General features: G+C 45.7%; 1 protein-coding gene across 1 annotated transcript in view; it reads right to left on the bottom strand.

Annotated features, from left to right (window-relative positions):
- GRPR (gastrin releasing peptide receptor) overlaps nucleotides 1-26,640 on the bottom strand; it is a 195,582-nt gene that overhangs the window by 53,512 nt on the left and 115,430 nt on the right. The window contains exon 2 of the mRNA XM_069760048.1: nucleotides 2,682-3,033. Within this exon, the coding sequence (XP_069616149.1) occupies nucleotides 2,682-3,033 (352 nt within the window). The remainder of the gene's footprint in view (nucleotides 1-2,681; nucleotides 3,034-26,640) is intronic.

Genomic DNA, 26,640 nt, shown 5'->3' with positions numbered 1-26,640 from the left:
ATTTTTGCTTTCTCTGCCTTTTTTCAGAGAATATGAATGATAACACAAAACTTTTTCTTCGCTCATGGTTAGAGGTTGGGTGAAGCCATTTAGTGTCCAGCTACTGTGTTTTCTCTTTTTAAATCATTATGGCAACCCAAAACATCCAAATGACCCTGATCAAAAATTCACATACCCTGGTGATTTTGGCCTGATAACATGCCCAGCAGTTGACACAAATGGGTTTGAATGGCTACTAAAGGTAACATCCTCATCTGTAACCTGTTTGCTTGCAATCAGTGTGTGTGCATAAAAGCTGAATGAGTTTCTGGGATCCAGACAGACTCTTGAATCTTTCATCCAGCCACTGACGTTCTGGATTGTGAGGCGAGAGAAGAAGGAACAGCCGCACTCAATAAACTTTTTCTTTGCAAAATATTGTTGTGTATTTATTTACATGTGCAGAAAACACCACAGCAGGACCAAACAGTACTGGTAAGATAAAATTTCAACCCTATTCATGGTGTACTCCATTACAAGCGCAGGACACGTCATTTTCTACAACACAGGGCCCTTAAAGTGACCTTACCCTTACTGTGTCTATTCTGTTTCTTCTTATACTTCAGTGAGGTTTGACGAAGTGTACACCCTGAATAGGGTTGAAACGTTACCTTACCATTACTGTTTGGTCCTGCTGTGGTGTTTTCTGCACATGTAAAAAAATACACAACAATTTTTTGCAAAGAAAAATGTTTATTGAGTGCGGCTGTTCCTTCTTCTCTTGTCTGATTTTGGGTTCACCCAAATCCAGACAGCATGCCCTATTGAGCAGAGTGTGCATCTTTTTTGTCCACTATCTGGACTGTGAGTCATGAGGAAAGCAAAAGAATTGTCAACAGATCTACGGGAAAAGGTAGTTGACCCGTATAAAACAGGAAAGGGGTACAAAAAGATATCCAAGGAATTGATAATGCCAGTCAGCAGCATTCAAAACTGTGATTAACAAATGGAAAATCAGGGGCTCTGTAAAAACAAAACCATGGTCAGGTAGACCAACAAAAATGTCGTCTGCCACTGCCTAGAAAATTGTTCGGGATGCAAAAAAAAAACACAAATAACATCAGCTGAAATACAGGACTCTCTGAAAACTAGCGGTGTGGCTGTTTCAAGATTCTCAATAAGGAGGCACTTGAAGAAAAATGGGCTGCATGATTGATTTACCAGAAGAAAGCCATTACTGTGCAAATGCCAAAAAATATCTTGCCTACAATGCACAAAACAGCACAGAGACATGCCTCAAAACTTCTGGAACAAGGTCATTTGGAATGATGAGACCAAAATTGAACTTTTTGGCCACAACCACAAATGTTACATTTGGATAGAGGTCAACAAGGCCAAGGATGAAAGGAACACCATTCCTACTGTAAAGCACGGAGGTTGATTGCTGATGTTTTGGGGATATGTGAGTAACAAAGGTACAGGAAACCTAGTCAAAGTTGAAGGAAAGATGAATGCAGCACGTTATCAGCAAATACTGGAGGTAAATTTGCACTCATCAGCCCAGAAGCTGAGCAAGGGACGCACTTGGATGTTCCAGCATGACAACAATCCAAAACACAAGGCCAAGTCAACCTGTTATTGGCTACAGCAGAACAAAGTGAAGGTTCTGGCCATCTAAGTCTCCTGACTTCAATATCATTGAGCCACTCTGGGGAAATCTGGGGAAGAGTGGGCAGCTTTACCATCTGAGAAAATAAAGAACTTTATCCACAGCTACCACAAAAGACTTCAAGCTGTCATTGATGTTAGAGGGGGCAATATATGGTATTAAGAAATTGGATATGTGAACTTTTGATCAGGGTCACTTAGATGTTTTGGGTTGTCATTATGATTTAAAAAGAGAAAACACAGTAGTTTGACAATAAATGGCTTCACCCAACCACTAACCATGATGGGGGGAAAAAGTTTTTGTGTTATCATTCATATTCTCTGAAAAAAGGCAGAGAAAGCAAAAATTCTGCCGGGGTACGTAAACATTTGAGCCCAACTGTATATTACTGGGCGAGATTCTCCCAAAAGAGAAGAATCTGAAATTTGGATCAGGCTGCAAACTGCATATCAAATGAATGAAGCAAAAAAGAATGCAAACTGAACCAAAACACATCTTTAAATAATGTGTAAGATGTTAAAGATGTCCATAGACTTTATGTTATTTTTTTATTGCAAGTTTTAAATGGGGTTCTAATAGGGTAACATACCATTAAAACTAGGCTAATTTACTGGCCTTAGAGATAGGTTCAAAAACTCGATGGAATACAAATCAATTTCTTATTGACCTATGCATTGATTATTTAAAAGGTATCTTTCCTTTTTGAAGCTTCTGACGTAGGGACAAATTCTAAGTTTTGATCTGTGGAGGTCTGAGTTCGAAAAAAACCCATAATTGTTGAAGACCAAAGGAAGTCTATTTAGCCCTTATTGCTCTTTCACACCTGTCTGAGCATAGCTTTTCCCATACATTACAAGCCCTGTAATATACTACAGCCTACTCGAAACATTTGAGCCTCAGAGTAAATCGTCGAAAAGAAAATCTTTTGCTTCTACAATGGGAAAAGGCAGAGGCAGCAACCTAAACTTCATAGCTAACACAAACGATGGAACACATTGTCAATAATTTCCAACAATTTTTAGAAAAGTCATACCTGTCTCCTCACATGTACGTTTCCTTCCACAGGCATATTATATGCACTCCGGATCAGATTCTTGGCAATAAAGTAGTAATACACTGAAATAATAGATAGCGGGATAATATAGAAGATCAAGAAGGAAGTCATTGAGTGTATCCTTGGGTGAAGTCCATCGGAGTGTGGGTAAGGGGCACAGCTGACAAATGTTTTATTGGATTCTTTGTCATAAAAAGGGTGCAAGTCCGAAAAAACAGCTTCTGGGATCGCCAGGGTCATAGACAATATCCAGATTAGAGCAGCTTTGATACATATCTTGGTCAAGGCATTGTTGGCTTGAATGTCCATGGGTTTCACTATTGCTGTATACCTGGAAAGGAAAGCAGATTTGTGTGAAGATAACATGGCTCCAAATCTGAGACGTGTTTAGTATAATGAGCTTTCTGAGGAGTATCAAACAAGAAAAAGTCAGCAAAAAGCCGTAGCCAGCTCACCAACCAGACCATCAGACACGGAGCACGGAGATTCGTCCTGACCCAGACGCTGAGCAGCTGCAATGTACGAAAAACGCGGATACTCCAGCTCCAGTAAAATGATGAAATTCTTTATTCGTCCAACGTAGTTTTAAAAGGACAATCCTTACAGATAGTGGGTAGAAACAGGTGATTACATGGATAATGGCAACTAAGGATCTTACTCATGCCCATACGATTTCACAAGTGAATGTTACACATATAGCATCCCTGGACCTATCACAAACCATTCAATAGTCACATGACAAACTGGAAGGTCCTGAAATCTCTTATGTCCGAAAATCCTAATGCAAAACTAAAACAACACATGAAAACGTGAATCTTAAAACATTTGACAATAAAATATTAGCAATAATGATACAAAATGTCATTCCTTTTGTTCAAACCCGCGGGGAAACGAGTATTCAGATTATAAATCCAGAAATCCTCTCTGGTAAGTAAGTGTCTCTTGACATCACCCCCATGGCTATGAGAATAAATTTTCTCAATGCCATGAACTCTAAGGGCTGTGGTGTCACCATTATGTTTAACACCAAAATGTTTAGAGACCATTGAGATATTTCTATTTGTAATATTGCAACTGTTCACATCCCTAAGATGTTCTGTATCACGCGTTTTTAATTTGCGTTTTGTGCAACCTATATAAGATACTTGGCATGCCACACAGTCTACTTTGTATACTACATTTTTGAAGGATGGAGTACCGTATTTTCTGGTGTATGAGACGACTGGGCGTATAAGACGACCCCCAACTTTTCCATATAAAATATGGAATTTGGGATATACCCACCCTATAAGACGGGGGTCATCTTATACGCCCAGTCATCTTATGCGGCGTGTGGTTCCCAGGGTCTGGAGGAGAAGAGACTCTCCTTCAGGCACTGGGACCCATATTCATGTAAAAAATAAAGAATAAAAATAAAAAATATGGATATACTCACCCCTCCGCGGGCCCTGGCTCTCAGCGCTGCAATCGTCTGCCTCCGTTCCTAAGAATGCAGTGAGTGAAGGACCTTTGATGACGTCGCGGTCAGGTGACCGGTCACCTGACCGCGACGTCATCGAAGGTCCTTCACTCACTGCATTCTTAGGAACAGAGGCAGACGATAGCAGCGCTGAGAACCAGGGGCCGTCCGAGGGTGAATATATCCATATTTTTTATTTTTATTCTTTATTTTTTACATGAGTATGGATCCCAGGGCCTGAAGGAGAGTCTCCTCTCCTTCAGACCCTGGGAACATCCAGGATCGCTCCCTGCACATGCTGTACCCGGCGTATAAGACGGGACAATTTTTAGTGGTTAAAAAGTCGTCTTATACGCCGGAAAATACGGTAAGTGTGGTAGCGATGAGAGCACAAACTATTGGAGATATAACTGCCCCCAATTCAATTTTGTCCAAACCTAAATCAAACACATGGCTTGACTGTAAGGGCTTTTTTAAGTGCGGTACCACGGCATGTAGCACGTGTGCGCATTCGCATCTGGGCAGCACCTTTCAAAATTCAGAAAAAAATAAAAGTTATAATATAAATAGCTTTATTAATTGCCACACCAAAAATGTATTTATTCTCATAGCCGTGGGGGTGTTGTCAAGAGACGCTTACTTACCAGAGAGGATTTCTGGATTTATAATCTGAATACTCATTTCCCCGCGGGTTTGAACAAAAGGAATACAATTTTGTATCATTATTGCTAATATTTTATTGTCAAGTGTTTTAAGATTCACGTTTTCACGTTTTCATATGTTGTTTTATTTTTGCATTTGGATTTTCGGACGTAAGAGATTTCAGGACCTTCCAGTTTGTCATGTGACTATTGAATGGTTTGTGATAGGTCCAGGGATGCTATATGTGTAACATTCACTTGTGATATCGTATGGGCATGAGTAAGATCCTTAGTGATCAAAACGCGTTGCCTTTATCCATCTAATCACCTGTTTCTACCCACTATCTGTAAGGATTGTCCTTTTATAACTATGTTGGATCAATAAAGAATTTCATCATTTTACTGGAGCTGGAGTATCCATGTTTTTCGTACATTGTTTCTGAGGAGTAATTGGATAAAATAATACAAACAGGAAAAACTCACTGTGGAACTGCTAAATCCTTATTTTGCCAATTTTCCAGATACATTTTCACAAATTATGTTCAATAGCAATTAAAAAATATGTGGATCATACATTTAATAATAGAAAATAAAGGTATCGCGCTAACAACAGTAATTTGTCCTGAGCTGGCAATAAATCATAAGCTCTACCAATCAAGACCCCTGCACACCGCACAGAGACAATGCCCGCCGTACAGACCTCCGCATGCCCCGCACAGACCCCCGCATGCCCCGCACAGACCCCCGCACAGACCCCCGCACAGACCCCCGCACGCCCAGCACAGACCCCCGCAGAGACCCCCGCAGAGACCCCCGCACACACCCCCGCACGGCCGGAAGAGACTCCCGCACGCCCCACACAGACCCCTGCACGCCCCGCACAGACCCCCGCATGCCCCACACAGACCCCCGCCTGCCCCGCACAGACCCCCGCCCGCCGCACAGAGACCACGCCCGCCGCAGAGACACCCCGCCCGCCGCACAGAGACCCCGCACGCCACATAGAGCCCCGGCACACATGCAAAGAGCCCCACGGTCACGCATAGACAGACACCGCCCGCACACACACACCCAGTCTCCGCCCACGCACCACCCACACTTCTTTATACTGCATCATTGCACTATAGAAACTTCCGATTCCAATTTCTGATATCGCAAAAATATCGGAACTCGGTATCGGAATTCCGATACAGCGAATATCGGCCGATACCCGATACTTGCAGTATCAGAATGCTCAACACTAGTCACGAGGCTTATGGAGCCTTGCTGGGGCAAAATACAACCAATGCGTTTCGAGGGACTTCGTCACTCTTCGTCAGGCTTACCGCCCCTTCACTGACATTTGCTAGATATACGATAGCCGACCCAAGTACCTGACCTGTTAACACCTAATGTGCCGGATAGAAAATGACTGCAGCCGTGCATAAATCAATCTTAGTGCCGGCTTGTGTGCAGGATAATACCTGCTTACTGGTATGCCCTCCACTATATTCTTATCATAAATAGCCTGCATAAGGTGTGAACACAATTAAATGCTGATATTACACATGGACTTAAAAGGCTGAGAAATTTTGAAAAAATGTGAAATTGCTGCAGGGAAAATTTAGGAATGAATGGAAAGTGGAAGGGAGAAAACTTTAAAATTAATGCTTTTATTAATCTATAAAATTTAAAATATGCTCATGTGTAAAATTATTTTTATACGTAAAATGGATTAACATATGTGACCTTTATTGATCTATAAGATTTAAAATATGCTCATGTGTAAATTTGTTTTTATACGTAAAATGGATTACCATATGTGACCTAATGAACTCGCATGTTACCTGGATTGGCAGTATCCAGATCAGTGAAACCGACCTCACTTGTTAGACACCCCTAAACAGGTCCTCCAATAGGTACTTTTATAAAAACATTTTTTTATCTATTCCCGCCGCCTGGGTACTGAGGTATCCTGCAGTGCAGCACCTACGGTTCACCTAACCAATCAGGACTGCATCCCACGGCTGTGACCTAGGGAACTCATAGATCAGAAAGTGTTTGTCATTCATTATATGAGATTGCTACTGACAGCATTGTTTACATTACCATCATTGGTCTGTTAAGACACCAGTCCTCTTGACTGAGCTTGACTGAGCTGATGATTTATTGCCAGCTCAGCACAAATTACTGTTCTTAGCGCTATACCTTTATTTTCTATTTTATTATTTTGTATTTGGGACATAGGTGGCACAGCATCTATTTGGTATCAGCAGCTCCAGTGCCCTTGCTCCTAGTGCCAGTGTGATATTAACAATATGGATCATACATTTTTCTATATCTGTACCGGAAAAATCAGTACCGGAATTATCCGTGTCTGTGTGCATACGTTGAACATCAGTATGGCACACGAGCGGCAGCCGTGTGCCGCCCGTGTGCCGACTGAGGACCACACGGACCGTACAGGCTAGAGTTAAGCGCTGTCCCCTGCGTGCGGTGCTGAAGCTGGTATTCATCCCTTCTTCCCAGCAGCGTTCGCTGGAAAGAAGGAATGAATAATCTTTTTTTATTTATTTATTTTTGTTTTTAAAATAAAGTTTCCGGTAATCTGCCCCATCCCTCCCCCTGTGCGCCCCCCCACTGGCATTAAAATACTTACCCAGCTCCCTCGGCGCTTACATCCTCTCAGCGTCGCTGCTTGTCCTGTATGAGCAGTCACGTGGTGCTGCTTATTACAGTAATGAATATGCAGCTCCACCCTTATGGGAGGTGAAGCCGCATATTCATCACTGTAATGTGCGGCACCACGTGACCGCTCATACAGGACAAGCAGCGACGCTGAAAGGATGTAAGCGCCGAGGGAGCTGGGTAAGTATTTTAAAGCCAGCGGGTGGGGCGCACAGGGGGTGGGAGGGGGCAGATTACCGGCAACTTTATTTTAAAAACAAAAATAAATAAAAAAAAAAAGATTATTCATTCCTTCTTTCCAGCAAACGCTGCTGGAGAGAAGAAATGAATGGGGCTTCAGCACCACACATGGGGGGACAGCGCTTACAGTAGCGCTGTCTCCTGCACGGCACACAGACTGCACACGGACAACATCCGTATGCGGTACGTGCTGTACACGGACCCATTGACTTTAATGGGTCCGTGTGATCCGTGCGCTCCCACGAACACTGACATGTCTCCGTGTTTTCCAAACGGACACACGGTCCGTGAAAACACGCTGACATGTGCAGAGACACATTGATTTTAATGTGTCTACGTGAGTCAGTGTCTCCGGTACATGAGGAAACTGTCACCTCACGTACCGGAGCCACTGGCGTGTGAAACCGGCCTAATATAGCATATACATAAACAGATAACATTAACAATTAATTGCTAATCAGCCTGCATGATCCATTTAAAGGGAACCTGTCATGTCCGATAACAAAATTAACCTGCAGATATAGCGTTAATCTGCATATGTAGAGTTAATCTTCAGATTAAAGAAGCACTTCCATCCATGTTTTTATCCATTAACCCTTCCACGACCTTGCCCTTTTCCATTTTTGCGGTCTCGATTTTCACTCCCCTCCTTCCCAGAGCCATAACTTTTTTTATTTTTCCGTCAATATGGTCATGTGAGGGCTTGTTTTTTGCGGGACAAGATGCACTTTTCAACGACATCATTGGTTTTAGCATGTCGTGTACTAGAAAACGGGAAAAAAATTCCAAGTGCGGTGAAATTGCAAAAAAAGTGCAATCCCACACTTGTTTTTTGTTTCGCTTTTTTGCTAGGTTCACTAAACTTCTCCAGGTCATTACGAGTTCATAGACACCAAATATGTTTAGGTTATGTTTTATCTAAGTGGTAAAAAAAAATTGAAACTTTGTTAAAAGAAAAAAAAATTGCGCAATTTTCCGTTACCCGTAGCGTCTCCATTTTTCGTGATCTGGGGTCAGGTGAGGGCTTATTTTTTGCGTGCCAAGCTGGCGTTTTTAATGACACCACTTTTGTGCAGATATGTTCTTTTGATTGCCCGTTATTACATTTTAATGCAATGTCGCCGTGACCAAAAAAACGTAATTCTGGCGTTTCAAATTTTTTTCTCGCTACGCCGTTTAGCGATCAGGTTAATCCTTTTTTTTAGTGATAGATCAGGTGATTCTGAATGCTGCAATACCAAATATGTGTAGGTTTGATTTTTTTTTATTGTTTTATTTTGAATGGGGCGAAAGGGGGGTGATTTAAACTTATATTTTTTTTATTTTTTTCACATTTTTTTACTTTTATTTTTTCACTTTTTCCATGCTTCAATAGCCTCCATGGGAGGCTAGAAGCTGGCACAACTCAATTGGCTCTGCTACATAGCAGCGATCATCAGATCGCTGCTATGTAGCTGAAATGCATGCTTGCTATGAGCGCCGACCACAGGGAGGCACTCACAGCAGGCCGGCATCAGTAACCATAGAGGTCTCAAGGACCTCTATGGTTACCATCCTGATGCATCGCCGACCCCTGATCATGAGACGGGGGTCAGCGAAGCGATCACTTCCGGCCCCGCGGCCGGAAGCGCCAGTTAAATGCCGCTGTCAGCGTTTGACAGTGGCATTTAACTGGTTAATAGCAGTGGGTGAAGCGTGATTTCACCCGCCGCTATTGCGGGCACATGTCAGCTGTTCAAAACAGCTGACATGTCCCGGCTTTGAGGTGGGCTCAGCGCCAGAGCCCACGTCAAAGCCGGGGACCAGACCTCCACAGTAATAGTATGGTGGAGGTCAGGAAGGGGTTAATAGATTGTAATCCTCGTATTATATAGCACTATGTATTTACAATTGCTCATTTTTCTGTTTACATTAGGTGTTTTATGACATCACATGATTAAAAACTGAATCCTTTTAACCCCTTAAGCCCCGAGGGTGGTTTGCACGTTAATGACCGGGCCAATTTTTACAATTCTGACCACTGTCCCTTTATGAGGTTATAACTCTGGAACGCTTCAACGGATCTTGGCGATTCTGACATTGTTTTCTTGTGATATATTGTACTTCATGAAAGTGGTAAAATTTATTCGATATAACGTGCGTTTATTTCTGAAAAAATGGAAATTTGGCGAAAATTTTGAAAATTTTGCAATTTTACAACTTTGAAATTTTATGCCCTTAAATCACAGAGATATGTCACACAAAATAATTAATAAGTAACATTTCCCACATGTCTACTTTACATTAGCACAATTTTGTAACCAAAATTTTTTATTGTTAGGGAGTTATAAGGGTTAAAATTTGACCAGCAATTTTTCATTTTTACAACACCAATATTTTTTAGGGACCACATCACATTTTAAGTCATTTTGAGGGGTCTATATGATAGAAAATAACCAAGTGTGACACCATTCTAAAAACTACACCCCTCAAGGTGCTCAAAACCACATTCAAGAAGTTTATTAACCCTTCAGGTGTTTTACAGGAATTTTTGGAATGTTTAAATAAAAATGAACATTTAACTTTTTTTCACAAAAAATTTATTCAGCTCCAATTTGTTTTATTTTACCAAGGCTAACAGGAGAAAATGGACCCCAAAAGTTGTTGTACAATTTGTCCTGAGTACGCTGATACCCCATATGTGGGTGTAAACCACTGTTTGGGCACATGGCAGAGCTCAGAAGGGAAGGAGCGCCATTTGACTTTTCAATGCAAAATTGACTGGAATTAAGATGGGACGCCATGTTGCGTTTGGAGAGCCCCTGATGTGCCTAAACATTGAAACCCCCCACAAGTGACACCATTTTGGAAAGTAGACCCCTTAAGGAACTTATCTAGATGTGTGGTGAGCACTTTGACCTAACAAGTGCTTCACAGAAGTTTATAATGCAGAGCCGTAAAAATAAAAGTGGTTGTCCAATTTGTCCTGAGTACGCTGATTCCCGATATGTGGGGGTAAACGACTGTTTGGGCGTATGGCAGAGCTCGGAAGGGAAGGAGCGCCGTTTGACTTTTCAATGCAAAATTTACTTAAATTGAGATGGTACACCATGTCGCGTTTGGAGAGCCCCTGATGTGCCTAAACATTAAAACCCCCCACAAGTGACACCATTTTGGAAAGTAGACCCCATAAGGAACTTATCTAGATGTGTTTTGAGAGCTTTGATGTTAGGGCTAGCGGAACGCACCAAATAATAAGATAGATTAAGGTGGGTTCGCAGCCCGGGGTCCACCGTGCAGAGATGGAACCTGCTGCCAAGTAATGACGGACTATATGGTGGTACAATGTGAAAACACACACGGGTTAACTTCACCCTGTGTGAAGGAAGTGAACCCTGTTAAGTCACAGGGCTGCGGTACCGCACACAAGAGCGCAAGCAAGGAGTCACCAAGCTCAGTCCCAAGACTTGGGATCCGAGTCCGACTAGACTACTTGCGCTCAACACCGCTAATGGGGTGTCAGCGTAACCAAAGTATTAATAAAAGATGCACGAGAGTGCATGCGGTGCCACACTGGCGAATGCCACTAGCCACCCAGGCTTGGGTCAGGAAAGCAATTAGACGCTGTATGGTGTGTATCGTGCTGGTAGCTAAGTCGGGAGCTAGATAGCAATCACCCACCTTCCGCGAACAGTCATCCAATAGGGAGGGGATTTTAATGATCAACTTTCACTCACAACACACACACGTTAACAAATGTACACTGCTTATATAGCTGCAGCACGTTCAGGACCTTCCAATAAAGGACCAATGGGAACCGATGCAGCATCTGAGCATGTGACCCTCGATCTCCAATGGGAGATCTCACCCTGGGCATGCTCAGAAGGGAAAAAGCAGGACTTAGATCCCAAAGGCGTCTGCAAAGGCAAAGCAGCAGTAATCCTGTGTACAGAGTGAGACTGAGCAAGACGCTGGGAACGACGTCTCCGCTGAGCAGACTCCACTGCGGCTGGAGAAGAATGGGAGACCGCAGCAGAGATGGTTCGAGATTCCCCCTGTGCAGAGGCGGGAACTTGACACCTCACATTACCCCCCCCCCTTGGACCTCGCTACGCTCAAAGGCAGCAATGAGCTGTGGAGCTTGAATGTGTTCAGCAGGCTCCCAGGACCTGTCCTCTGGGCCATAACCCTTCCAATGCACCAAATAGAATTTTTTGCCATGTACCACCTTGCACCCCAAAATAGCGTTCACCTCGTAATCGTCCGTAGACGAACCCGATGTCCCGGCAGATGACTCGGAAAACCGAGACATGTATACGGGTTTCAAGAGGGACACATGAAAGGAGTCGGTGATACCCAAGCGTGGAGGAAGGGCCAGACGGTAGACCACAGGGTTAACCTGTTCGAGAACCTTGAACGGACCCAAGTAGCGAGGTGCAAACTTAGTGGACTCAACACGCATTCTGATGTTACGGGCGGAGAGCCACACTAAGTCGCCAGGAGCAAAGGTCGGAGCGGGGTGCCGATGAGCATCGGCGGAGGACCTCATTCTCTCCTTGGAGGCCCGAATGGCATCCTGAGTGCTGTCCCAAATGTCCCATGCCTCCACAGCCCAGTCTGCCACCCTGGAATCGGCAGAAGACACAGGCATGGGAACAGGGACACGCGGATGCTGGCCGTAATTTAGGAGGAATGGAGTCTGACCGGTGGAGTCGGCTACGGCGTTGTTAAGCGCAAACTCTGCCCACAGTAGCAAGGATGCCCAGTCATCCTGCCTGGCAGAGACAAAATGTCGTAAATATGTGACCAAGGTCTGGTTGGCCCTCTCTACCAACCCATTCATCTCGGGATGATATGCCGAAGAGAGATTCAACTCAATACTGAGTAGATGACAAAGCTCTCTCCAGAATCGAGACGCAAACTGGGAACCCCGGTCACTAACAATTTTGCCTGGCATACCGTGTAGGCGAAAGATGTGTTTGATGAACAATACAGCCAGAGCCTGTGCAGAAGGTAGCCGTGGAAGAGGCACCAAGTGCACCATTTTGGAAAAATGGTCGGTGATCAACCAGATAATGGTGCAGTTACGAGACTTGGGTAAGCCCACTAAAAAGTCCATCCCGACCATCTCCCAGGACCTGTCCGCCAGCGGCAGAGGGTAAAGCAAATCAGCTGGCCGTTGCCGAGGGGACTTGTTCTTGGCGCAAGAGACACACGCCCGAACATATTCTGCGACATCACGAGCCATATGCGGCCACCAGTATGTCCTCGCCAGTAACTCAGATGTCCTTTTGGAACCAAAATGTCCACCCACCCTGGACAAGTGTGCCCAAGAGAGAACCTCCGGTCGCAAACTGGATGGAACAAAAGTCTTGCCCGGAGGCACAGACTCTAGCGAAACCGGGGCCACAGTTCTCAAGCTCTCGGTGGGGACAATAAGCTGAGTCTCCTCTTCCTCCTCCACAGATGACACAACGGAGCGAGAGAGAGCGTCGGCCCGAATGTTCTTCTGCCCAGAAAGAAAATGGAGGGTGAAATGAAACCGGGAGAAGAACAAGGACCATCTGGCCTGGCGAGAATTTAACCGCTGGGCTGTCTGCAGGTACACCAAGTTCTTGTGGTCAGTGAACACTTGGAAGGGAAAGCGAGCTCCCTCCAAGAGGTGTGTTATGAACAGGTAATTCAGAACCACAATGGACCTTGAAGTTCAGAGCACACAAAGTGACCTGACAATTACCAAAAAACATAGGACGAGCTCTGAGACGTGGGAACTCTGCTGACCGCAATCCCTAATCCTATCACACCACACTAGAGGTAGCCGTGGATTGCGCCTAACGCTCCCTATGCAACTCGGCACAGCCTGAGAAACTAACTAGCCCTAAAGATAGAAAAATAAGCCTACCTTGCCTCAGAGAAATTCCCCAAAGGAAAAGGCAGCCCCCCACATATAATGACTGAGTAAAGATGAAAATACAAACACAGAGATGAAATAGATTTAGCAAAGTGAGGCCCGACTTACTGAATAGACCGAGGATAGGAAAGATAGCTTTGCGGTCAACACAAAAACCTACAAACAGCCAAAAGGCAAAAAGACCCTCCGCACCGACTAACGTCTATGAGCTTCCAGCAAGCAAGAAAAACCAATATAGCAAGCTGGACAGAAAAAATAGCAAACAAAAATAACACAAGCAGAACTTAGCTTATGCAGGAAAGAGAGGCCACAGGAACGATCCAGGAGGAAGCAAGACCAATACTAGAACATTGACTGGAGGCCAGGATCAAAGCACCAGGTGGAGTTAAATAGAGCAGCACCTAACGACTTAACATCATCACCTGAGGAAGGAAACTCAGAAGCCGCAGTACCACTCTCATCCACCAAAGGAAGCTCATAGACAGAACCAGCCGAAGTACCACTCACGACCACAGGAGGGAGCTTGGCCACAGAATTCACAACAGTACCCCCCCTTGAGGAGGGGTCACCGAACCCTCACCAGAGCCCCCAGGCCGACCAGGATGAGCCACATGAAAGGCACGAACCAGATCGGCAGCATGGACATCAGAGGCAAAGACCCAGGAATTATCTTCCTGACCATAACCTTTCCACTTAACCAGATACTGGAGTTTCCGTCTCGAAACACGAGAATCCAAAATCTTCTCCACTATATACTCCAATTCCCCTTCAACCAAAACCGGAGCAGGAGGATCAATAGATGGAACCACAGGTGCCACGTATCTCCGCAACAATGACCTATGGAACACGTTATGGATGGAAAAAGAAGCTGGAAGAGTCAAACGAAAAGACACAGGATTAAGAACCTCAAAAATCCTATATGGACCAATGAAACGAGGCTTAAATTTAGGAGAGGAAACCTTCATAGGAATATAACGAGATGACAACCAAACCAAATCCCCAACACGAAGTCGGGGACCCACACAGCGCCGGCGGTTAGCGAAACATTGAGCCTTCTCCTGGGACAAGGTCAAATTGTCCACTACATGAGTCCAAATCTGCTGCAACCTATCCACCACAGTATCCACACCAGGACAGTCCGAAGACTCAACCTGCCCTGAAGAGAAACGAGGGTGGAATCCAGAATTGCAGAAAAACGGTGAAACCAAAGTAGCCGAGCTGGCCCGATTATTAAGGGCGAACTCAGCAAAAGGCAAAAAGGACACCCAATTATCCTGATCAGCAGAAACAAAACATCTCAGATATGTTTCCAAGGTCTGATTGGTTCGTTCAGTCTGGCCATTTGTCTGAGGATGGAAAGCCGAGGAAAAAGACAAATCAATGCCCATCCTAGCACAAAAGGCTCGCCAAAACCTCGAAACAAACTGGGAACCTCTGTCAGAAACGATGTTCTCTGGAATGCCATGTAAACGAACCACATGCTGGAAAAACAATGGCACCAAATCAGAGGAGGAAGGCAATTTAGACAAGGGCACCAAATGGACCATCTTAGAGAAGCGATCACAAACCACCCAAATGACCGACATTCTTTGAGAGACGGGGAGATCCGAAATAAAATCCATAGAGATATGTGTCCAGGGCCTCTTCGGGACCGGCAAGGGCAAAAGCAACCCACTGGCACGAGAACAGCAGGGCTGAGCCCGAGCACAAATCCCACAGGACTGCACAAAAGAACGCACATCCCGCGACAGAGATGGCCACCAAAAGGATCTAGCCACCAAATCTCTGGTACCAAAGATTCCAGGATGACCAGCCAACACCGAACAATGAACCTCAGAGATAACTCTACTAGTCCATTTATCAGGGACAAACAGTTTCTCCGCTGGGCAACGGTCAGGTCTATTAGCCTGAAATTTTTGCAGCACCCGCCGCAAATTAGGGGAGGTGGCAGACAAAATTACCCCCTCTTTGAGAATACCCACCGGCTCAGGCAAACCCGGAGAATCGGGCACAAAACTCCTAGACAGGGCATCCGCCTTCACATTTTTAGAGCCCAGAAGGTACGAAACCACAAAGTCAAAACGGGAGAAAAACAGCGACCAATGAGCCTGTCTAGGATTCAACCGTTTGGCAGACTCGAGATAAGTCAAGTTATTGTGATCAGTCAAGACCACCACGCGATGCTTAGCTCCTTCAAGCCAATGACGCCACTCCTCGAATGCCCACTTCATGGCTAGCAACTCTCGATTGCCAACATCATAATTTCGCTCAGCAGGCGAAAATTTCCTGGAAAAGAAGGCGCATGGTTTCATCACCGAGCAATCAGAACTTCTCTGCGACAAAACAGCCCCTGCTCCAATTTCAGAAGCATCAACCTCGACCTGGAATGGAAGCGAAACATCTGGTTGGCACAACACAGGGGCAGAAGAATAACGACGCTTCAACTCCTGAAAAGCTTCCACAGCAGCAGAAGACCAATTGACCACATCAGCACCCTTCTTGGTTAAATCAGTCAACGGTTTAGCAATGCTAGAAAAATTATTGATGAAGCGACGATAAAAATTAGCAAAGCCCAGGAACTTCTGCAGACTCTTCAGAGATGTTGGCTGAGTCCAATCATAAATGGCCTGGACTTAAACAGGGTCCATCTCGATAGTAGAAGGAGAAAAAATGAACCCCAAAAATGAAACCTTCTGAACACCAAAGAGACACTTTGACCCCTTCACAAACAAAGAATTAGCACGCAGGACCTGGAACACCATTCTGACCTGCTTCACATGAGACTCCCAATCATCCGAGAAGACCAAAATATCATCCAAGTATACAATCAGGAATTTATCCAGGTAATCTCGGAAGATGTCATGCATAAAGGACTGAAACACTGATGGAGCATTAGAAAGCCCAAATGGCATAACCAGGTACTCAAAATGGCCTTCGGGCGTATTAAATGCTGTTTTCCATTCATCGCCCCGTTTAATACGCACAAGATTATATGCACCACGAAGATCTATCTTGGTGAACCAACTAGCCCCCTTAATCCGAGCAAACAAATCAGACAGCAGCGGGAAGGGGTACTGAAATTTGACCGTAATTTTATTTAGAAGGTGGTAATCAATACAAGGTCTCAGCGAACCATCCTTCTTGGCCACAAAAAAGAACCCCGCTCCCAATGGCGACGATGACGGGCGAATATGACCCTTCTCCAAAGACTCCTTCACGTAACTCCGCATAGCGGCGTGCTCTGGTACAGATAAACGAAACAGTCGACCTTTAGGAAACTTACTACCAGGAATCAAATCGATAGCACAATCACAATCCCTATGCGGAGGTAGGGCATTGGCTTTGGGCTCATCGAATACATCCCGGTAATCAGACAAGAACTCTGGGACCTCAGAAGGGGTGGATGATGAGATAGACAGAAATGGAACATCACCATGTACCAACCGAAAACCCCAGCTGGACACAGACATTGATCTCCAATCTAGTACTGGGTTATGGACTTGTAGCCATGGCAACCCCAACACGACCACATCATGCAGATTATGCAACACCAGAAAGCGAATATCCTCCTGGTGCGCAGGAGCCATGTTCATGGTCAGCTGGGTCCAATACTGAGGCTTATTCTTGGCCAAAGGCGTAGCATAAATTCCTCTCAATGGAATAAGACACTGCAAGGGCTCCAAGACAAACCCACAGCGCCTGGCAAACTCCAAGTCCATCAAATTCAGGGCAGCGCCTGAATCCACAAATGCCATGACAGAATAGGAAGACAAAGAGCAGATCAAAGTAACGGACAAAAGAAATTTCGACTGTACCGTACCAATGGTAGCAGACCTAGTGAACCGCTTAGTGCGCTTAGGACAATCGGAGATAGCATGAGTGGAATCACCACAGTAGAAACACAGCCCATTCTGATGCCTGTGTTCTTGCCTTTCAGCTCTGGTCAAAGTCCTATCGCACTGCATAGGCTCAGGTTTATGCTCAGATAATACCGCCAAATGGTGCACAGATTTACGCTCACGCAAGCGTCGACCGATCTGAATGGCCAAAGACATAGACTCATTCAGACCAGCAGGCATAGGAAATCCCACCATGACATCCTTAAGGGCTTCAGAGAGACCCTTTCTGAAAATAGCTGCCAGCGCACATTCATTCCATTGAGTGAGCACGGACCACTTTCTAAACTTCTGACAATAAATCTCTATCTCATCCTGACCCTGACACAGAGCCAGCAAATTTTTCTCTGCCTGATCCACTGAATTAGGTTCATCGTACAGCAATCCGAGCGCCAGGAAAAACGCATCAATATTACATAATGCAGGATCTCCTGGCGCAAGGGAAAATGCCCAGTCTTGAGGGTCGCCACGTAATAAAGAAATAATGATCTTAACTTGTTGAACTGGGTCACCAGAGGAGCGGGGTTTCAAAGCCAGAAATAGTTTACAATTATTTTTTAAATTCAAAAACTTAGTTCTATCTCCAGAAAATAACTCAGGAATAGGAATTTTAGGTTCTAACATAGGATTCTGAACCACTAAATCTTGAATATTCTGTACATTTATAGCGAGATTATCCATCAAAGAGAACAGACCCTGAATGTCCATGTCCACACCTGTGTTCTGAACCACCCTGATGTAAAGGGGAAAAGAAAGACAGAACACAGTGCAAAGGAAAAAAAATGGTCTCAGAACTTCACTTTTCCCTCTATTGAGAAGCATTAGTACTTTGGGCCTCCAGTACTGTTATGAACAGGTAATTCAGAACCACAATGGACCTTGAAGTTCAGAGCACACAAAGTGACCTGACAATTACCAAAAAACATAGGACGAGCTCTGAGACGTGGGAACTCTGCTGACCGCAATCCCTAATCCTATCACACCACACTAGAGGTAGCCGTGGATTGCACCTAACGCTCCCTATGCAACTCGGCACAGCCTGAGAAACTAACTAGCCCTAAAGATAGAAAAATAAGCCTACCTTGCCTCAGAGAAATTCCCCAAAGGAAAAGGCAGCCCCCCACATATAATGACTGTGAGTAAAGATGAAAATACAAACACAGAGATGAAATAGATTTAGCAAAGTGAGGCCCGACTTACTGAATAGACCGAGGATAGAAAAGATAGCTTTGCGGTCAACACAAAAACCTACAAACAGCCACGCAGAGGGGCAAAAAGACCCTCCGCACCGACTAACGGTACGGAGGTGCTCCCTCTGCGTCTCAGAGCTTCCAGCAAGCAAGAAAAACCAATATAGCAAGCTGGACAGAAAAAATAGCAAAGAAAAATAACACAAGCAGAACTTAGCTTATGCAGGAAAGAGAGGCCACAGGAACGATCCAGGAGGAAGCAAGACCAATACTAGAACATTGACTGGAGGCCAAGATCAAAGCACCAGGTGGAGTTAAATAGAGCAGCACCTAACGACTTAACCTCATCACCTGAGGAAGGAAACTCAGAAGCCGCAGTACCACTCTCATCCACCAAAGGAAGCTCATAGACAGAACCAGCCGAAGTACCACTCACGACCACAGGAGGGAGCTTGGCCACAGAATTCACAACAGTGGTGTCTCCACTCTGAAAAAGCTAACTTCATGGCTAGCAACTCCCTGTCCCCGATGGAATAATTCCTCTCCACTGGTGTGAAGGTCTTGGAGAAGAAGAAGCAAGGATGCTTCCGACCTTGAGCATCCTTTTGGAAAAGGACTGCCCCAGCACCAACGGAAGAGGCATCCACCTCCATGACAAATGGCTTATCTACATCGGGGCGATGTAGGATGGGAGCACTAGCGAAGTGTGACTTAATTGAGAGAAAGGCCTTGGAGACCTCCTCTGACCACAACTTGGGATTTGCTCCCTTCTTGGTGAGGGCAACCAAGAGAGCTACCAAAGTTGAGAAGTGTGGGATGAACTGAAGATAGTAGTTAATGAACCCCATAAAGAGCTGCACCGCTTTAAGTGAATGGGGTTCCTGCCAGTCCATCACAGCCTGTAGTTTAGCAGGATCCATAGCCAATCCCTGGGTGGAGATGATATAGCCCAGGAAAGGTAAGGACTCCTGCTCGAACATACACTTCTCCAACTTGGCATAGAGGGAGTTTGCCCGTAGGAGGTCGAAGACTTTGCAAACATCTCTCCGGTGGGAGTCAATATCTGGAGAGTAGATGAGAATATCATCCAGATAGACTACGACAGAGGTGGAGAGCATATCCCGGAAGATGTCGTTCACAAAGTCTTGGAAGATGGCTGGGGCATTACAGAGCCCGAAGGGCATCACCAGATATTCATAGTGCCCATCCCTGGTGTTAAAAGCCGTCTTCCATTCGTCCCCCTCACGGATGCGAATCAGGTTGTAAGCACCCCGCAGTTTAGTAAATACCCAAAAATGAAACCTTCTGAACTCCAAAGAGACACTTTGACCTCTTCACAAACAAGGAATTAGCACGAAGGACCTGGAACACCATTCTGACCTGCTTTACATGAGACTCCCAATCATCCGAAAACACCAAAATATCATCCAAATACACAATCAGGAATTTATCCAGGTACTCTCGGAAGATGTCATGCATAAAGGACTGAAACACTGATGGAGCATTGGAAAGCCCGAATGGCATCACCAGGTACTCAAAATGGCCCTCGGGCGTATTAAATGCTGTTTTCCATTCATCGCCCCGTTTAATACGCACAAGATTATACGCCCCTCGAAGGTCTATCTTGGTAAACCAACTAGCCCCTTTAATACGACCAAACAAGTCGGACAGCAACGGCAAAGGATACTGAAATTTGACAGTAATTTTATTAAGAAGGCGGTAATCAATACAAGGTCTCAAAGAACCATCCTTCTTGGCCACAAAAAAGAACCCTGCTCCCAACGGTGATGACGATGGGCGAATATGGCCTTTCTCCAAGGATTCCTTTATATAACTCCGCATAGCGGCGTGTTCTGGCACAGATAAATTGAACAATCGGCCCTTAGGAAACTTACTACCAGGAATCAAATTAATTGCACAATCGCAATCCCTATGAGGAGGTAGGGCACTGGCTTTGGGCTCATCGAATACATCCTGATAATCCGACAAAAACTCCGGAACTTCAGAAGGAGTAGAAGACGAAATTGACAAAAATGGAACATCACCATGTACCCCCTGGCAACCCCAGCTGGACACAGACATAGATTTCCAGTCCAATACTGGATTATGGACCTGTAGCCATGGTAACCCTAGAACGACCACATCATGCAGATTATGTAACACCAAAAAACGGATATCCTCCTGATGTGCAGGAGCCATGCACATGGTCAATTGGGTCCAATACTGAGGCTTATTCTTGGCCAAAGGCGTAGCATCAATTCCTCTCAATGGAATAGGATGCTGCAAGGGCTCCAAGAAAAAACCACAGCGCCTAGCATACTCCAAGTCCATCAAATTCAGGGCAGCGCCTGAATCCACAAATGCCATAACAGAGTAGGAAGACAAAGAACAAATCAGAGTAACGGACAATAGAAATTTTGACTGTACCGTACCAATGGTGGCAGACCTAGCGAACCGCTTAGTGCGCTTAGGACAATCGGAGATAGCATGAGTGGAATCACCACAGTAAAAACACAGCCCATTCCGACGTCTGTGTTCCTGCCGTTCAGCTCTGGTCAAAGTCCTATCACACTGCATAGGCCCAGGCCCAGGCCCATGCTCAGATAGTACCGCCAAATGGTGCACAGTTTTACGCTCACGCAAGCGCCGATCGATCTGAATAGCCAAAGACATAGACTCATTCAGACCAGCAGGCATGGGAAATCCCACCATGACATCTTTAAGGGCTTCAGAGAGACCCTTTCTGAAGATTGCTGCCAGGGCACATTCATTCCACTGAGTGAGCACAGACCACTTTCTAAACTTCAGACAATATATCTCTGCTTCATCCTGACCCTGACACAGAGCCAGCAAGATTTTCTCTGCCTGATCCACTGAATTAGGTTCGTCATAAAGCAATCCGAGCGCCAGGAAAAACGCATCCACATCACGCAATGCCGGATCTCCTGGCGCAAGGGAAAATGCCCAGTCTTGAGGGTCACCACGCAACAAAGAAATAATGATCCTTACTTGTTGAGCAGGATCACCTGAGGAGCGAGATTTCAAAGCTAGAAACAATTTACAATTATTTTTGAAATTCAAGAACTTAGATCTATCACCAAAAAACAAATCAGGAATAGGAATCCTAGGCTCTGACATCGGATTCTGAACCACAAAATCTTGAATGTTTTGCACCCTTGTAGTGAGATTATCCATCCAAGAGGACAGACCTTGAATGTCCATGTCTACACCTGGGAAAAGTGAGACAGAACACGCTGCAAAGAAAAAAAAATGGTCTCAGAGCTTCACTTATCCCTCTATTGAGATGCATCAATACTTTTGGCCAGCTGTACTGTTATGATCTGGTGGTCAGGACAAATAGTAGACCTGGTAGTTAGAGCACCAGAAAAGACCTGATAGCACATAAATACAGGACAAGCTCTGGGAAGTGGAACCTCTGCTGACCGCAATCCCTAATCCTATCACGCACACTAGAAATAGCCGTGGAGCGCTCCTATCATGATCTAGGCGCCTCGTCACAGCCTCAGAACTAGCTAGCCCTAGAGATAGGAAAAATAAGCCTATCTTGCCTCAGAGAAAATTTCCCAAAGGAAAAGGCAGCCCCCCACATATATTGACTGTGAGTAAGATGAAATCACAAACACAGAGATGAAATAGATTTAGCAAAGAGAGGCCCGACTTACTAAACAGACAGAAGATAGGAAAGGTCACTTTGCAGTCAGCACAAAACCCTAAAAAAGCCACACAGAGAGTGCAGGGAAAAATACCTTCCGCACCGACTAATGGAGCGGAGGCGCCCCTCTGCGTCCCAGAGCTTCCAGCAAGCAAGGCAAAATTCACATAAGCATGCTGGACAGAAAAAATAGCAAACAAGAAAAAAGCAAAGCGAAACTTAGCTTCTGCTGGAGGAAACAGGTCACAAGAACGATCCAGGAGTGAACTAGACCAATACTGGAACATTGACAGGTGGCATGGAGCAAAGATCTAAGTGGAGTTAAATAGAGCAGCCCGCTAACGAATTAACCTCGTCACCTGTGGAAGGAAACCCAGAAACACCCACCAGAGGAAGTCCATGGACAGAACCAGCCAAAGTACCATTCATGACCACAGGAGGGAGCCCGAAAACAGAATTCACAACAGTACCCCCCCCCTTGAGGAGGGGTCACCGAACCCTCACGAGAGCCCCCAGGCCGACCAGGATGAGCCAAATGAAAGGCACGAACCAGATCGGCCGCATGAACATCAGAGGCAAAAACCCAGGAATTATCCTCTTGACCATAACCCATCCACTTGATCAAGTACTGGAGTTTCCGTCTCGAAATACGAGAATCCAAAATCTTCTCCACCACATACTCCAACTCCCCCTCAACCAACACCGGAGCAGGAGGGTCAACGGATGGAACCACAGGCGCCCTAAAAAAGCCACACAGAGAGTGCAGGGAAAAATACCTTCCGCACCGACTAATGGAGCGGAGGCGCCCCTCTGCGTCCCAGAGCTTCCAGCAAGCAAGGCAAAATTCACATAAGCATGCTGGACAGAAAAAATAGCAAACAAGAAAAAAGCAAAGCGAAACTTAGCTTCTGCTGGAGGAAACAGGTAACCAGGAAGATCCAGGAGCGAACTAGACCAATGCTACAACATTGACAGCTGGCATGGGGCAAAGATCTAAGGGGAGTTAAATAGAGCAGTCCACTAACGAATTAGCCTCGTCACCTGTGGAAGGAAACTCAGAAACACCCACAGGCATCAGAGAAAGTCCATGGACAGAACCAGCCGAAGTACCATTTATGACCACAGGAGGGAGCCCAAAAACAGAATTCACAACAGTCGACCCATTCACCACTCGTACCGTTACTGGTTGAGCTAGCATAACCAGGGGTATTGCGTGACGTTGGGTGAAGGCAGAAGACATAAATTTGCCCTCTGCCCCAGAATCCACGCAGAGCTCTACCGAGTGGGAGGATGAGCATATAATAATTGTCCACTTAAAGGACAATTTGGAGGCAAACGTCGCCGTGTCTAGTGTACCTCCACCCACTACCACTAGACGCTGACATTTCCTCGACCGCTGGGAACATCTGGTGGCAAGATATCCTGACTGCTGGCAAGCATGACAGACCTTGAGTGCACAAGCGGTCCGGGACTTAGATCCCGCTCGTGACACTTCCATGGCCTCATGTGACTCAGGAACCCGGACCGGAGATTCCAGAGGTTTGGCGAAGGTATGAGCCAGCCGAAACCTCTGCCTACACTGGGCTCGTTCTAACCTCTGCTCGTTAACACGGAGGTCAATACGAGTAGAGATAGTTATTAACTCCTCCAGTGTGGCAGGAATCTCCCTAGTGGCCAGAGCGTCCTTCATGAGATCAGCCAGCCCCTTCCAGAATATGGGGATAAGGGCTTTATCCGACCACTCCAGCTTAGAAGCTAAAGTGCGGAAGTGGACGGCAAAATGGCTGACCAAGGACTCACCCTGAGTTAATGCCAGCAGTTGGAGCGCACTATCATGGGTGACTTGAGGTCCTAAAAAGACCTGTTTCAGAGTGCTCAGAAACAGCGGAGCACTCTGCACCACATGATCGCCACGCTCCCACAGCGGCGTAGCCCATTCCAACGCCCTGTCCAACAAGAGAGACAGAATAAATCCCACCTTAGCCCGCTCTGTGGGAAAACGTGCAGCCAGGAGCTCGAGGTGAATAGAGCACTGACTCACGAATCCCCTACAAGATTTGCTATCTCCAGAAAATTTTTCTGGCAGCGGGAGGCGAGATAATGTCGGAACAGGGGTGGCAGTGGACAAGGTTGCTGCAGCCACGCTAGCAGCCTGTACAGCAATTGCGGTAACATCCACAGCTGAGGTTGAGCTCTCGAGAGCCGCCAACCTACCCTCCAGCTGCTGGATATACCGCAAGGATTGCTGTATGTCCGTCATTACTAGCCAGACTGTTATGAAAGGCAATTCAGTACTACAATGGACATAGCGGTCAGAGCACATACAGTGATCTGACAATAACCCAAAATCATAGAACGAGCTCTGAGACGTGGGAACTCTGCAGACCGCAATCCCTAATCCTCTCCAAACAACACTAGAGGCAGCCGTGGATTGCGCCTAACTCTGCCTATGCAACTCGGCACAGCCTGAGAAACTAACTAGCCTGAAGATAGAAAATAAGCCTACCTTGCCTCAGAGAAATACCCCAAAGGAAAAGGCAGCCCCCCACATATAATGAATGTGAGTTAAGATGAAAAGACAAACGTAGAGATGAAATAGATTCAGCAAAGTGAGGCCCGACTTTCTTAACAGATCGAGGATAGAAAAGGTAACTTTGCGGTCTACACAAAACCCTAAAGAAAACCACGCAAAGGGGGCAAAAAGACCCTCCGTACCGAACTAACGGCACGGAGGTACACCCTTTGCGTCCCAGAGCTTCCAGCAACAAATTAGACAAGCTGGACAGAAAAAATAGCAAACAAATAGCAAAGAAGAAATTAGCTATGCAGAGCAGCAGGCCACAGGAATGATCCAGGGAAAAGCAAGTCCAACACTGGAACATTGACAGGAAGCCAGGATCAAAGCATTAGGTGGAGTTAAGTAGAGAAGCACCTAACGACCTCACCAGATCACCTGAGGGAGGAAACTCAGAAGCCGCAGTACCACTTCCCTCCACCAACAGAAGCTCACAGAGAGAATCAGCCGAAGTATCACTTGTGACCACAGGAGGGAGCTCTGCCACAGAATTCACAACAGTACCCCCCCCCCTTGAGGAGGGGTCACCGAACCATCACCAGAGCCCCCAGGCCGACCAGGATGAGCCACATGAAAGGCACAAACAAGATCGGGAGCATGGACATCAGAGGCAAAAACCCAGGAATTATCTTCCTGAGCATAACCCTTCCATTTAACCAGATACTGGAGTTTCCGTCTAGAAACACGAGAATCCAAAATCTTCTCCACAATATACTCCAATTCCCCCTCCACCAAAACCGGGGCAGGAGGATCAACAGATGGAACCATAGGTGCCACGTATCTCCGCAACAATGACCTATGGAATACGTTAAGTATGGAAAAAGAATCTGGAAGGGTCAGACGAAAAGACACAGGATTAAGAACCTCAGAAATCCTATACGGACCAATGAAACGAGGTTTAAACTTAGGAGAGGAAACCTTCATAGGAATATGACGAGAAGATAACCAAACCAGATCCCCAACACGAAGTCGGGGACCCACACGGCGTCTGCGATTAGCGAAACGTTGAGCCTTCTCCTGGGACAAGGTCAAATTGTCCACTACATGAGTCCAAATCTGCTGCAACCTGTCCACCACAGTATCCACACCAGGACAGTCCGAAGACTCAACCTGTCCTGAAGAGAAACGAGGATGGAACCCAGAATTGCGGAAAAATGGCGAAACCAAGGTAGCCGAGCTGGCCCGATTATTAAGGGCGAACTCAGCCAAAGGCAAAAAGGACACCCAGTCATCCTGATCGGCAGAAACAAAGCATCTCAGATATGTTTCCAAGGTCTGATTGGTTCGTTCGGTCTGGCCATTAGTCTGAGGATGGAAAGCCGAGGAAAAAGACAAGTCAATGCCCATCCTACCACAAAAGGCTCGCCAAAACCTTGAAACAAACTGGGAACCTCTGTCAGAAACGATATTCTCTGGAATGCCATGTAAACGAACCACATGCTGGAAGAACAATGGCACCAAATCAGAGGAGGAAGGCAATTTAGACAAGGGTACCAGATGGACCATCTTAGAAAAGCGATCACAGACCACCCAAATGACTGACATCTTTTGAGAAACGGGAAGATCAGAAATAAAATCCATAGAGATATGTGTCCATAGAACAGCAGGGCTTAGCCCGAGCACAAATCCCACAGGACTGCACAAAAACACGCACATCCCGCGACAGAGACGGCCACCAAAAGGATCTAGCCACCAACGCTCTGGTAC

The sequence above is a fragment of the Ranitomeya imitator genome, chromosome 3, assembly GCF_032444005.1.
Source record: "Ranitomeya imitator isolate aRanImi1 chromosome 3, aRanImi1.pri, whole genome shotgun sequence".
NCBI classification, from domain to species: Eukaryota; Metazoa; Chordata; class Amphibia; order Anura; family Dendrobatidae; genus Ranitomeya; species Ranitomeya imitator.
Note: the sequence above shows the minus strand (reverse complement) of the source record. Positions and strands in the feature narration are given on the sequence as shown.